Source organism: Mauremys mutica, chromosome 17, assembly GCF_020497125.1.
Source record: "Mauremys mutica isolate MM-2020 ecotype Southern chromosome 17, ASM2049712v1, whole genome shotgun sequence".
NCBI lineage: Eukaryota > Metazoa > Chordata > Testudines > Geoemydidae > Mauremys > Mauremys mutica.
Window position 1 is genome coordinate 7,370,036 of NC_059088.1, and position 14,790 is coordinate 7,384,825.

A 14,790-nucleotide genomic window follows, 5' to 3' on the forward strand; every position below is an offset into this window, starting at 1 on the left:
GAGCAGCCATGGATGGTCTGGCTCCAGAATGTATATTTCTGAATTGGGTGGAGGGTAACCCAGTGCATTAATATTTCATCCCATTGCCCCCTACTATAGCCCTTTCCTTTTCTAAAGCCCCTTCTATCCAAGGAGTGCTACGCAGTTGAAGCATTAAAGACTAGAGCTGGGTGAAAAATCTCACACAAATAATGTACTTGCTCATAAATTCAGTTTTCGTTGACCAGAAACGATTTCTATATTTGATAAAAATTGGAGGGACAGTTGTGGTGGGGAAAAAAATTCAGGCCGGATGCACAAGGGGCCATATGCAGGAGCAGTTTCCTTTATAACCTTTAGCCCAGTCATTAGAACACTCACTCGGGATGTGGCAGACCTGGGTTCAATTCCTACCACTGCCTGACACGGAGCAGGATTGAACTTTGGTCTCACAGTTAGCACCTACTGTTGAAGCTGTTCTACTTTGTATAACTAACTAGTCAATGGAGCAGGAATTTGAATGTGGGTCTCCCCCTGCCCCAGCTGAGTGCTTAACAGCCGGGTATAGAATCATTCTTATTCTTGCTCTCTGGGCCAGGGACTAGTCATGTATTTTATATAAAGTGGAACAGCTTCAAGAGGAGAGGCTGAGGGCATATCTACACTACGGGCGCTATGTGCTGCTGACGTGTCAAGGTCCAGACATGTCCTATGTTGATGGAAGGGGTTTTTCCAATGGAGGTAGGTAATCCAGCTCCCTGAGCAGTGATAGCTACGTTGATGGAAGAATTCTTCTCTCAACCTAGCTGTGTCTACACCAGGGGTTAGATTGGCTTAACTACAGTGCTGGGGGGCGGGGATTTTTCACACCCCTGTAAGATATAGCTTAAATTGATCTAAATTTTAAGCATAGCCCTGCCCCAGAATATCCCATAGTCCAGTAGCTAGGGAACTCTCCAGCAAATTCAAATTCCTTCTCCCCATCAGACAGAAGGAGGAATGGAATCCAGGTCTTCCACATCCCAGATGAGTGCTCACCCACTGGCCTAAAGGGAGTCATTAGCACCGCTGGTGACTGCATGAACCTAGCCAATCATTTCCTTGGCTTTTTATTGCCCAGAAACAAAACAAAAAGTTTCCTTTCAGGTGGAACAGAATTTTTGTCAATATTTTCAGAACTGGCAATGTATCAAAGAACCAGTTATTTGCACAGCTCTACTCACAACTGCCTTGTGACGTGAAAAGATCTTATTACCCTCTTGAGAGTTGGGGAAATAGGCCAGGTCTACCCTGTAATCTTACATCGGTATAACTACGTTACTCTGGTGTGTGAAAAATCCACCCCCTGAGCAACGCAGTTACACTGACCTAACCCTGCGGGGTGTAGACAATGCTATGTCAATGGGAGGACTTCTCCTGTCAACATAGCCACTGCCTCTTGGGGAGCTGGAATAACTACGCTGACAGGAGAAGCTCTCCCATCAACATAGAAGCGCTACAGCAGTGCAGCTGCATCGGTGCAGTGTTTTAAATGTAGACCTGCTCATAGAGGTACAAAGGTAGGAAGCGACTTGCCCTAGGTTATTAAGACGGTCAGGGGCAGAGAGAGGATTAATCCTAAATGTCTGAATCCCAGCACAAACCACTTCCCCGGAGTAGAATGCTGGAGCTTTAGTTCTTAGCACCGTCTGCTCAAACCCACTAGCCCCCACAGCTGTGATAGAACCTAGGAGTCCTGGCTCCCAGCCCCCCCTGCTCCAACCACTGGACCCCACTTCCCTCACAGAGCCAAGGATGGAATCCAGGAGTCCTGGTTCCCACCCCCCTGCTCCAACCACTAGACCCCACTCTCTCCCAGAGCTAAGAAGACAACAAAGAGCCCAGACAAGAGATCATTGAAATGACTTCCTGTGTTCCCCAGTGATCCTGCATCCCTACCTGGATCTTGCGTGGATGCTCCTGACTCAAGCTGATGGTCATGTTGTAGACCTCTAAGGTCACTGTTTTGGTGAAGGACACGGCCTTGCTGCCTCGGTTGTTGTTCTCCACTTTGACATTGAACGGGGCGAGTGTGGGGTCCTCAGAGCAGAGAGCCGCAAACTGGTAGATGCAGGTGCCCATAAAATCATACTTTTTCCCATCAAAGGTGGTGTAGTGAGGGTCTCCAGTACCTATGCAGGTGGAGTAGCTGATCGCATGGCAGCCACGGATCCCATTGACCACGGAGCATCTTTCTTTGGCCTTGCAACTGGTCTTCCTGCAAACCACTGTGCCCAGGCTGGGGTCACACCTGCACCGAGACTGGCAGTTCTCATCGGCCCAGAACTCCTCACTGGGTTTGTAGTAGTGGCCGTTGTAGTCACAGCCGCAGCTCGCCAGGGGGATGCACTTGTCAGTGCTGAGGACGTAACCATCATTACACTGGCAGGTCTCCACACAGGGCTCCCGGCAGGAGGAGGGGGCAGTTCGGTCAGAGCAGCTGGCTGGGCAGGCATTCCCACAGGCCTCGTAGTGGCTGTTCTCAGGGCAGGGCAGGGCTGGGACAAGGTTGGAAAGGGGAGATTTAAAAATACAGGAAATAAATGAAACAACCTGCCTAGACTCAGTGAGATCTACAGACAAATTCTTACACGCAGTGCGTTATCCACCCTGCATGAAACAGCCAAAAGGAAAAGGACGGTGGAATTAACTTCTGCATTCAGGAACCAAAAGGCCATATATGTCTGCAGCCAAATCTCACAGGCCATGAGTCAATCAGGGTCAGCGCTTGGGTATAAAGAACACTTAGGTCTGCAGGGAGTGCTAGGTAAGAGTACTTTCCCTTGAGTTAGTGCTGACCTTAATGGCACAGTGTGGAGCTAGGGGGCGCTGTTCTGCAAACAAAGGAGACGGATCTGATTAGGAGGTGCTCTCCACCTGAGTCCATGCTGACTCCAATGCCCCAGTGTTGCACTAGTGGGCACTGTGCTTCAGGGAGTGGGGTGGAAGGCTCAGTAGGGGATGCTCACTCCTTGGAATCACTGCTGACTCCAATTCTCAAGGGTGACACTAGGGGGCGTTGTGCTGCAAGGAGCGGATTAGGGAGCTCAATAGGTGGTGCTCAGAGTCAGCGTTGATCCCTATGCCCAAGAAACCCAGCCATTCACAACCCTATGCTCAGGTGATTCACCGTCCTTTCCACCGATGGAGTGAACAGATGGGCTACTGGAACTGAGCTGAAACCAGATTTACCATTTCATGGGAAATATCAAGATTTTGGATTTTCTTCTGTTCCAAAAGGGAATGGAAATGAAATTCCTGTCCCAGACATTGTTGCAAGTAAATTGAAGTGTTTTATTTTGATAAAATCAAAACACTACTTTCTGATTTCAATCTTATAAAACTTTAAAAAAATGTTTTATATATCTAAAAATAATTAATGTTGTTGTCAACAGTTGTTTCAAAATGAAAAATTGAAATGTTCCATTCTGAAATGTTACTGAAACGCTTTGTCTCACACTTCTTGAAATTAAATTTTGTCAAAATCTGAACTTTTTTCTAAAATTTTGAATTTGACAAGAATGGCATTTTTCCTCAAAACTCCGGAGGAATGAAAAACGTCCAGGTTTCTCTACTGACTAGCCCAATCATGCCCGTGTCAGTAAGGACACCAAGCTGTCAGACTCACCGCAGCCAGATGGCATCCTCCAGTCATAGACGGTAACCCCATGGTCTCTGCAGCTTGCTGCATAGGCCTCCAGCGCCTGGCACAAGATTCTCGTAGCGCCCCTGTTCAGACACACGTCATAGATGCAGCTATCAAAGAACTCACTGGAGTTCACTCTGGAGTGACAGTCTCTGAAGGGCCCTCTCAGTGCTTTGCTGATCAACCCACAGTGACTGTCGCCCCCGTACAGCTTCCTTGTGCTCTCATCACATGTCAGGCAGTTCTCTTGGCAGGAATCCCAGCAAAAAGGATCCTGGTCTTGGACTTTCCAACTAGCAGCCCAGCCCACGATGGAGGAGACTCTGGTGCCGCTGGCTGATGTCATGTCATCTTCAGGGTTCTGGTTGAAGTTCCCACATAGGCCACACGTGGCCCCATAATAGCTGCTGGGGAGGGTGATCACCAGATGCCAGTCCCAGTTGTATGCCACCTGGAGACCAAAGTCTGTCTGCAGGATGGCGCGGAAGCCGCTCTGGTACACTCTGATTTTACCGTCTGAGAGTGTCACTGGGAGACTGGTGATGACGCCGTTTAGCTAGAGACAAGGACAGGATGGGGTGTTATTGCTCTGTCATCCTAACTTGTTCTCATTGAATATGTCACCTCACCACTCATTTCGACTGTACCTCATTGTCACTCAAACCAGTAGCATGTACAATAAGGGGGCCAAATCCTTCATCATAAGAACATAAGAACGGCCATACTGGGTCAGACCAGGTCCATCGAGCCCAGTATCCTGTCTTCCGACAGTGGCCATTGCCAGGTGCCCCAGACGGAATGAACAGAACAGGTTCTCATCAAGTGATCCATCTCCTGTCGCCCATTCCCAGCTTCTGGCAAACAGAGGCTAGAGACACCATCTCTGTTCATTCTGACTAATAGCCATCACTTTTTACCCATTCCTTACTCAGGAAGAACCAGTGAAATCAATGCAAGTTGGCTTGAATATGTTAAGAACAGGTTCAACAAACACCTGTGAAGGATGGTCTAGCTATACTTAATATTGCCTCAGCCTGAGAGATGCACTTAGATGACCTCTTGCGGTGCTTTCTGGACCTACATTTTTAGAATTCTGTATACAGTACTTATCTATTTACAATACCTACCTACAGTAGCTGTCTATCTGCAGAATTCTCTATGTCTACCTTTTGATCTATTGACCTACAGAATCTAACCATTCATCCATCCATCAATCTAACCATTGATCTCTCTGTCCACATTATCTAGCTATATTATTTACCCACCCACAGTATCTATCTATAATATCTAATTATCTAGAGGTGTCTAATATACAACACAGCTGATATATTTGTATTGCCCACATGACACATTGGGAATCTTCTGAATCTAAGCTTTAATTTTTATTTATTTATTTATTTATTGAATTGTTTGTTTGTTTAAAAAAAATTTGGCCTTCATGGCTGCAAGGAAAACCTTCCAAATGTTCCCCAAGTGTGACTAGCTTGGCAACATCTGCCTGAGTCTGCAGAGAGCCTGAAACGATGACCCCCAGTGGCGTAAACTCCACTGCCCCTACTAAGCAGATCAGAGCATCAACTGTAAAGCTCATGAATAACACTTCAGAGACAATACTAGCTATTTAATCCCTGTGTGGCAAAAGTGCTTCCCTCACATAGAATTAAAGAATCATAGGACTAGAAGGGACCTTGAAGGTCATCTGATCCCATAACTTGCACTCATGGCAGGACTAAGTATTATCTAGACCATCCCTGACAGGTGTTGGTCTAACCTGCTCTTAAAAATCTCTAATGATGGAAATTCCATAACCTCCCTAGGCAATTTATTCCGATACTTAATCACCCTGACAGTTAGGAAGTTTTTTGCTATTGTCCAACCTAAACCACCCTTGTTTAAACCCATTGCTTCTTGTCCTATCTTCAGATGTTAACGAGAACAATGTATCTCCCTCCTCTTTCTAACAGCCTTTTATGTACTTGAAAACTGTTACCATTGCCCCCACCCCCCAGTATTCTCCTCACAGGTCTTGTTTTCTAGACCTTTAATCATGTTTGTTGCTCTTCTCTGGACTTTCTCCAATTTTCCACATCTTTCCTGAAATGTGGTGCTGAGAACGGACACAATACTCCAGTTGAGGCCTAATCAGTGCAGAGTAGAGTGTAAGGGTATGTCTACACTGGCAAATTTCTGCACAAGAAGTTATACCACTTTTATTAAAGTGCTGGAATTAATCCGCTGTTGTGTGTCCACACTGTGCTCCTTGTGATGGTGGAACACGTCCACATTAGCAGCTCTTGCAACGGCAAAGAGAGCAGTGCATTGTGGTAGCTATCCCACTGTGCAACTGGCCGCAGGGTGCTTTGGGAAGGGTTTACAATGCCTCATGGGGCAGGCACAGCATCACATGATGCAGGTTTCCCAATCCCATTGCTCCATGGGCATCCTACTACATTGCCAGCTGCTTTTCAACTGAAGGGGGGTGGGGCAGAGTGTGTGACAGGGAGTGTGTGTGTGTGTGTGTGTGTGTGTATGGAGGGGGAAAAGACAGCACAGGCATCAACTCTGTGGGTGCTCTGGGGCTGGACCACCCACGGGGAAAAATTGGTGGGTGCACAGCACCCACCGGCAGCTCCCTGCCCTCCTGCCCAGGTCACCTCTGCCTCCGCTCTGCTTCCTCCCCTGAGTGCACTGCGTGCCCGCCTTTTCCCCCTAGCTCCCAGCGCTTGCGCTGCGAAACAGCTATTTCACGTGGCTGGGAGGGAGGGGGGAGGAGGGGGAACGCGGCGCGCTGGGGGAAGAGGCGGGGCCGGGGCGGAGATTTGGGGAAGGGGTCCAATAGGGATAGGGAGGGGGCAGAGTTGGGGTGGGGGGGTGCGAGCACCCATCGGCGCCGGGGAAAGTTGGCGCCTATGAGAGAGTGTGTTTTGGGGGACAGAGAGTGTGTCAGCATGTTGTCTTGTAAGTTCGCCTCCCTCCCCAGCTCTCTGCACAGCAATCAGTCTGTCTGTCTCTCTCTCTCTCTCTCTCTCTCACACACACACAGGCACACACACAGAGGCTTCTGTGTTCAACAGCACGAGCATTCCATGTCAATGGTTTGCTTTGTGTCTCCAAGCAGATCGGCACAGCACGCAAAGGCTGTCAGAAACGGAGCTTTGAAAGGGGAGGGGTGCATGTCTCCAGGGCAGCCGAGTTCAAAACAATGAGCAGAGCAGCCACTTGAGGGATTATGGGACACGTCTGGAGGCCAATCGATTGCTTTCTGCGCTGTAATGTGTTTACACTGCCAATACAGCGCTGGAGCCTCTGCGCTTTAAGGCTTACGACTCTCATCAAGGTGGTTTTTTTACAATGCTGCAAGTGAGGTGTTTCTGTGCACTAAGTGCCTTGGCAGTGTGTACACCTCGGGAGTTACACCGCAGAAAGCTTCTTTACTGCACAGTAACTTGCCAGTGTAGACAAGGCCTAAGAATTACTTCTTGTGTCTTGCTTACAACACTTCTGCTAATGCATCCGAGAATGTTTGCCTTTTTTTTTGCAACAGTGAATCATGGCATGTACAAATGCATTAACAGAGGCATAGCATGCAAGTCACGGGAGGTGACAGTATTGCTCTACTTGGCACTGGTTAGGCCTCAGCTGGAGTCCTGCATCCAATTTTGGTCACTGCTGTAGAGAAAGGAGTAGAGAAACTGGAAAGGATCCAGAGGTGAGCGACAAAGATGACCAAAGCGATGGAATGCAAGTCAGATGAGTAAGGCTACGTTTTAGTCACGGGTATTTTTAGTAAAAGTCATGGATAGGTCACGGGCAATAAACAAAAAGTCACGGCCCCCTGACCTGTGACTAAATCTTACCTGCTGGGAGGGGGGTGCTCCTCAAGACTGCTGCTGGGTGGGGGAGAGGCAGTGTGGGGCGACGTTTCAGCTGGGGTGGGGCAGCCCAGGCCCTGCTGCAGCTAGTGGCAGCCCAGAGCCCCCTGACGCTGGAGGTGGGGGTTGGCAGGGGGCCGCTCCAGGTGGAAGATGGCCAGGGCCGCTGCAACCGCTGGTCCGTGTGGGAGGTAGCCCATTGGCCTGCTGCCGCTCCAGGACGGGGGCAGCCCACGGCTGCCCCATCACCACTGCCGGTCCGGGCGGGTGATGGCCTGCAGCCCCACCACTGCTGATCCAGGCAGGGGTGGCCTGGGGACCAGCTGCCTGGGGCTGCCAGAGCAGCACCCGGTGCGGCTGGACCCGGGGCTTCCCCAGCTGCTGGGATCAGCTGCACAAGTGCTGCAAAATTCACGGAGGTCATGGAAAGTCACGGAAGCCATGACTTCTGTGACCTCCATGAATGATTTGCAAGCTTACATACGAGCAAAGACTGAAGGAACTGGGTATGTTTAGTTTGCAAAAGAGGGGATAAGATAACAGTCTTCAAATACTTGAAAGGCTGCCATAAAAGAGATGGAGAAAAGTTGTTCTTGCCATAGAGGGTAGGACAAGAGGCAATGGGTTCAAACTACAGCAGAGCAGATTTAGATTAAATCAGGACAAACTTCCTCAACAAAAGAAGAGCAGAACAATGGAACAGACTGCCTAGCAAAGGTTGTGGAGGCTCCTTCATAGGAAGTTTTCAAAAGTTTTCCTCTGTCTTGGATGATTTAGACACAACATGGCATCATGGCAGGGGGTTAGACTAGATGATGCTTGAGGTCCCTTCTAACTCTATGGTTCAATGATTCTATGTGTGGGATAAGCATCCCATCACACCTTGGTCATTTTAACAGATCAACTGGGGCAAGGACTGGGGCAGAAGCAGCTTGTGTAGAGAATTAGGGGTTGCTAAGAGAATGAGATACAAAGAAAAGGATGAAGGAGATTCACACAGACAGGTCAGGAAAAGAGAATCAGAAAAAGGAAAATGCAGAAAATAGAGGGAAAAAGGGCAGAAATATATCTGAGCCTCAAATGGAGCAGATTTTCTCACTGTACAATGAATGGAACAAGAAGGAAATGAATAATAAATACATAAATAAAAAAATTAGTTCTTTCTAGAGATGGGCAAATAATAGATTAGTAATTATGAAAAAGTTAGGAAAAAATTGTTTCATTTGAACTGAAAAAAAAATCAATTTTTTTGGTGAAAAGTGGAAAGAAAATTGTTTCAGTCCGATTTCAAGCATTTTTTAAAATGTCTGAAATTGGAAAAAAAATAAAATTAAAGGAAGCTTTGAAACAAAACATCATTTCAAATTAAAAAACTGAAAAAGACGGTTACTCACCTTTGTAACTGTTGTTCTTCGAGATGTTTTGCTCATATCCATTCCAATTAGGTGTGCGCACACCGCGTGCACGTTCATCGGAAGATTTTTACCCTAGCAACACTCGGTGGGTCGGCTGGGTCACCCCCTAGAGTGGTGCCACCATGGCGCCGAATATATATCCCTGCCAACCCAATGGCCCTTCAGTTCCTTCTTACCGGCTACTCTGACAGTGGGGAAGGAGGGCGGGTTTGGAATGGATATGAGCAACACATCTTGAAGAGCAACAGTTACAAAGGTGAGTAACCATCTTTTCTTCTTCGAGTGCTTGCTCATATCGATTCCAATTAGGTGATTCCCAAGCCTTACCTAGGTGGTGGGGTCGGAGTGAGATGTTGCAGAATGCAAAACTGTTGAGCCAAAGGCCGCATCATTTCTGGACTGTTGAACCAGTGCATAATGTGAGGCAAAGGTGTGGACCGAGGACCAGGTAGCTGCACGATATATCTCCTGGATGGGTACGTGAGCCAGGAAGGCAGCAGAAGAAGCCTGAGCCCTGGTAGAATGTGCGGTGAGGTGGCTCGATGGAACATGAGCCAAGTCATAGCAGGTATGGATGCATGACGTCACCCAAGATGAAATCCTCTGGGAGGAGACAGGTAGGCCCTTCATTCAGTCTGCCACCGCGATGAAGAGTTGGGGCCTTTTACAAAAGGGCTTTGTCCGCTCTATATAAAATGCAAGCACTCTACGGACGTCCAGGGAGTGCAATTGTTGCTCCCGTCGTGATGAGTGTGGCTTAGGGAAGAAGACCAGAAGGAAGATATCCTGGTTGATATGAAAGGCCGATACCACTTTAGGGAGGAAGGCCGGATGTGGTTGCAACTGCACCTTGTCCTTGTGAAACACAGTATACGATGGGTCCACCGTGAGAGCCCGAAGCTCGGAGACTCGTCTGGCCGATGTAATGGCTATGAGGAAAACTGTCTTCCAGGACAGGTATAGCAGCGAGCAGGTTGCTAGCGGCTCAAATGGGGCAGTCATAAGTCTGGTTAGAACCAGGTTGAGGTCCCAGGTTGGGGCGGGGCGGCGTACTTGGGGGTATAAGTGCTCCAAGTCCTTGAGGAACCTAGAAACCATAAGGTGCGAGAATACGGAGCGGCCACTCTCCCCTGGGTGGAAGGTAGAGATGGCCGCCAAGTGCACCCTCAATGAAGATACCGCTAGGCCCAGCTGTTTGAGAGTCCAGAGGTAGTCCAAGATGGAATGGATTGAGATCTCAGTGAGAGTAACACTATGCTTTTCGCACCAGCAAGAGACACGCTTCCACTTGGCCAGATATGTTAATTGAGTGGAAGGTTTCCTACTACCCAGGAGTACTTGTTGTACCGAGGCAGAGCAACGTAACTCGGACTGGCTTAACCACGCAGCAGCCATGCTGTGAGGTGAAGGGACTGCAGGTCTGGGTGGTGAAGTCTGCCGTGGTCCTGAGTTATGAGGTCTGGGCGAAGAGGCAGGGGAATTGTGTTGGCTATCGACAGGTTGAGCAACATGGTGTACCAGTGCTGCCTGGGCCATGCTGGAGCGATCATGATCAAGTGGGCTCTGTCCCTGCGGAGCTTTAGTAGGACCCTGTGAACCAGCGGGAAGGGTGGAAAGGCGTAAAGCAGTTGGCTTGTCCACAGCATCAGAAAAGTGTCCGAGATCGAGCCCGGGGAGAGGCCTTGGAAGGAGCAGAACGTCTGGCAATTCCTGTTCTTGTGGGAAGCGAAGAGGTCTATGTGGGGAAAGCCCCACTTCCGGAAAACAGAATGGATAACATCCAGACGAATCGACCACTCGTGAGACAGGAAGGATCTGCTGAGGTGATCCGCCAGAGTGTTCCGAACTCCTGGGAGAAAGGACGCTACCAGGTCTATCAAGTGGGCTATGCAGAAGTCCCAGAGCAGGATGGCTTCCTGACAAAGGGGGGAGGACCGTGCCGCTCCCTGTTTATGTAATACATGGCCGTTGTGTTGTCTGTGAACACCGAGACACAACGGCCTTGTAAATGCTGTTGGAACGCCTGGCACACAAGGTGGTCCGCTCTCAGCTCTTGGACATTGATGTGCAAGGCCAGCTCCTGAGCTGACCAAAGGCCTTGAGTGCGAAGATGACCTAGGTGAGCACCCCAGCCGAGAGATGACGCGTCCGTCGTCAGGGACATAGAAGGCTGAGGCGGATGGAACGGCATCCCTGCACACACCAGGGATGGTGTCAACCACCAGTCGAGGGAGCCTAGAATGCTCGGGGGGATCGTGGCGATCATGTCTATGCTGTCTCTGCCCGGGTGGTACACCGAGGTGAGCCAAGATTGGAGGGGACGGAGGCGTAGCCTAGCGTGTTTGGTCACAAACGTGCAGGCAGCCATGTGACCCAGGAGACCGAGACAAATGCGAGCCGAAGGTGTCGGGAAGTTCTGAGGGCCTTGGATAATTGTTACCATCACGTGAAACCGAGGCTGTGGTAAGCAGGCTCTGGCGAGATTGGAGTCCAGGATGGCCCCAATGAAGTCTATTCTCTGTGTAGGAATCAGAGTGGATTTCTCTATATTGATCATCAGGCCTAGACGCATGAATAGGTCTTTGACGATGCCCACATGATGGGTGACCTGTGTCTTGGAGGTCCCTCGAATGAGCCAATCATCGAGATACGGAAAAACGTGTATCCGACGGCAGCGGAGGGAGGCGGCGGACTACAGCCATGCATTTTGTGAATACTTTTGGGGCTGTAGAAAGGCCAAACGGAAGGAACGTAAACTGGAAATGTTGACGGTTGGCCACAAACCGGAGGTACCGTCTGTGTGGAGGATAAATGGCGATGTGAAAATACGCGTCCTTCATATCAAGGGTGGCATACCAGTCTCCGGGATCCAAGGATGAGATGATGGTCCCCAGGGATACCATGCGGAACTTCAACTTTATCATGAACTTGTTGAGTTCTCGCAGGTCTAGGATAGGTCTAAGATCTCCCTTCGCCTTGGGGATTAGGAAATAGAGGGAGTAGAACCCCTTGCCCCTTTCGTCCTTTGGTACCTCCTCTATAGCTCCCATGGCAAGGAGCATCTGAACCTCTTGCAAGAGGAATTGCTCGTGAGAGGGGTCCCTGAAGAGGGACAAGGGGGGGTGAAATAAACTGGAGGTGGTACCCCATTTCCACCGTGTGTAGAACCCAATGATCCGAGGTTAGTTGGGACCACGCAGGGAGGAAAAAGGAGAGGCGGTTGTAAAAGGGGGGGAAAGGATCCTGGGAAGTAACTGGTACGCTGTCCTCTGGCGTGCCTTCAAAAGTTTGGCTTTGGCCCTGCTGGTGGTTTGGAGAGACCCTGATTTTGGCCCCCTTGGGATCCTGACTGCCGTATACGACCGCTTCGGCCACGCCTTCTGCCAAAGTCCTGTCTCTGTCTAGGCGGAGAGTAAGGGCGGTGAGGCTGGGGACGGAAAGGCCTGCGCTGAGTTACCAGCGTGTGCATGCCGAGAGAGCGCATAATGACCCTGTTGTCCTTTAGGCTTTGCAGCCTAGGGTCAGTCTTTTCAGAAAACAGGCCTCGACCGTCGAAGAGCAAGTCCTGTATGGTGTGCTGTAGTTCCGGTGGGAGGCCTGACACCTGAAGCCAGGAAATATGTCTCGTGGCAACTCCCGAGGCCAGAGTCCTGGCTGCGGAGTCAGCTGCATCCAGCGAGGCCTGGAGGGAAGTTCTCACCACTTTCTTCCCCTCCTCCAAGTGGGCAGCAAACTCTTGACGGGAGTCTTGAGGGACTAACTCGGTGAACTTGCCCACCGCCGCCCAGGTGTTATAGTTGTAGCGGCTAAGCAGGGCGTGCTGGTTTGCCACCCGGAGCTGGAGGGCCCCTGCCGAGTATACCTTACGGCCCAGTAAGTCTATATGCCTAGCCTCCTTCGATTTTGGAGCCGGAGCTTGCTGGCCATGGCGTTCCCTCTCATTGACAGACTGTACGAAGAGGGAGCAGGGAGGAGGATGCACGTACAGGTACTCGTACCCCTTAGAGGGCACCATGTACTTGCACTCAACTCCCCTGGCAGTGGGCGGAATAGAAGCTGGAGACTGCCAGATGGTATCAGCATTGGCCTGGATCGTACAGATAAATGGTAAGGCCACTCTTGTGGGGGCATCAGCCGACAGAATATCCACCACCGGGTGGGACCGCAATTGTGAACGGTGCCGCTCTGTGGTGCCGACAGAGGGTGGTCTCATCAGGGCAGGCTTGCCTATAGATTGTATGACCCGCACCGGCGGTGCCGGGGGTTGAGGCAGCGCAGACTCTGTCATCGCAATCAGCTCCCTCGCCATGGAAAATGTCTCCAACGTGGAGGGAATAGTGAGCTCAACCACGGCTCGCGCCGGGGAGCTTTCAGGCACCGGATTTGATGGCCCTTGCAGGACCGGAATCGACGGTGCCGATGTTGTCAGTGCCGTGGCAGGTGTCGGTGCCGGTGCCGGGCGGTCCGACTTAGTCGGGTGCTCTGGCTGCGGTGCAGATGGCACGGAAGCAGCAGGAGTCTTATGCCTCTTCACCTGTGGGGAGAGGGAACCATGCCGAACAGACATCGGTGCCGGCGACGGTCGGTGCCGAGAAACCTTAGCAGTACCGGTGCGATCCGGTGCCGAAGAAGGACTTCTGCCTGTGGACCGTCCAGCGCTCAGTGCCGAGGGCGGAGGAGTAAGAGCTGCCTCCATCAGGAGCTGTTTGAGATGAAAGTCCCGCTCCTTTTTCATCCTCGGCTTAAAGGACGACTTGCGGATCCGGCATTTATCGGCGAGGTGGGATTCCCCGAGGCACTTAAGACAGGAGTCATGGGGATCTCCTGTTGGCATCGGCTTGTGACAGGCTGAGCACTGTTTGAAACCTGGTGAACCGGGCATGGGCCCCGGCACCGGGTGCGGGGAAGGGGCTAATCCCCGAACCCCTCTTAACTATATACACTATGTTATAGAACAAATAAACTAACTACAACTATAGAAATTTCAACTATATACACAAGAAATAACGAGAGAACTACGAGTAGCTAGGGAAGCGGAGATCAGCTAAGCTACGCTCCACTGTTCCAACAACCGACACGGGTGGTAAGAAGGAACTGAAGGGCCGTTGGGTCGGCAGGGGTATATATTCGGCGCTGTAGCAGGGTGGACCCCTGCTCTGGCCCTGAAGGGGTTAAAAACAGTCCTGGGCAGGGGCCAAAGCTTGAGAAAGCAGCTTTTAAGCTGAACTGATTGGGAAGTGGCTGCAGCTGGGCCATGCCCCAATCAGGCCCAGCTGGCCCCTATAAGAGGCTATGAGCCAGAAGCCCAAGTCAGTCTCTCTCTGCTTTCAGAGAGAGAAGGGCCTGGCTGCAGGGAATTAGACCAGGCACCTGAGTGGAGCAGGGCTGGGGAAAGGCTGAGGAGCTGGGGAGCTCCAGCCTGGAAAGCCCCAGGCTGTGGCCTAGCATTGGGCTAGCAGGTACTGGGGGTTGCAGAGGGCAGCCCAGGGGTAGGCCAAGGCAGCAGGTCCAAACCCTCCTTGCCAGTGATGAGTTGGCTGATACTGCAGTCTGCCCCAGGACATGGGGCTAGACAATGACTGGCAGTAGCCATATACTAAGGCAAGGTGGGGATAGAAGGTGGGGGTTCCCTGAGGAGGGGAAACCCAGAGAGAAAGGGGTTACTGCCAGGGGGCAGCACCCCATGTAAGAGGGCACCGGGTCCAGGGAGGGACACGGGGGCCAGAGGACAGGCGGATCACTGGCCTGCAGAGGGCACTCCAGCGCTGGAACGAGCTAATTCCCGGAGTCACCAGCAGGAGGCGCCGCAGGGGTGAGTCCGACCCGTCACAGGCACCAT

At 50.9% G+C, this 14,790-nt stretch overlaps 1 protein-coding gene across 4 annotated transcripts in view; it reads right to left on the bottom strand.

Moving 5' to 3' along the window:
- Positions 1 to 14,790, bottom strand: part of LOC123351767 (IgGFc-binding protein-like) — a 111,523-nt gene that overhangs the window by 10,678 nt on the left and 86,055 nt on the right. For all 4 annotated transcript variants that reach the window (XM_044991379.1, XM_044991378.1, XM_044991376.1 and 1 more), the window contains 2 exons: positions 3,647 to 4,220; positions 1,918 to 2,516 (listed from right to left, as the gene is read on the bottom strand). In XM_044991379.1, coding sequence (XP_044847314.1) covers positions 1,918 to 2,516; positions 3,647 to 4,220 — 1,173 coding nt within the window. The remainder of the gene's footprint in view (positions 1 to 1,917; positions 2,517 to 3,646; positions 4,221 to 14,790) is intronic.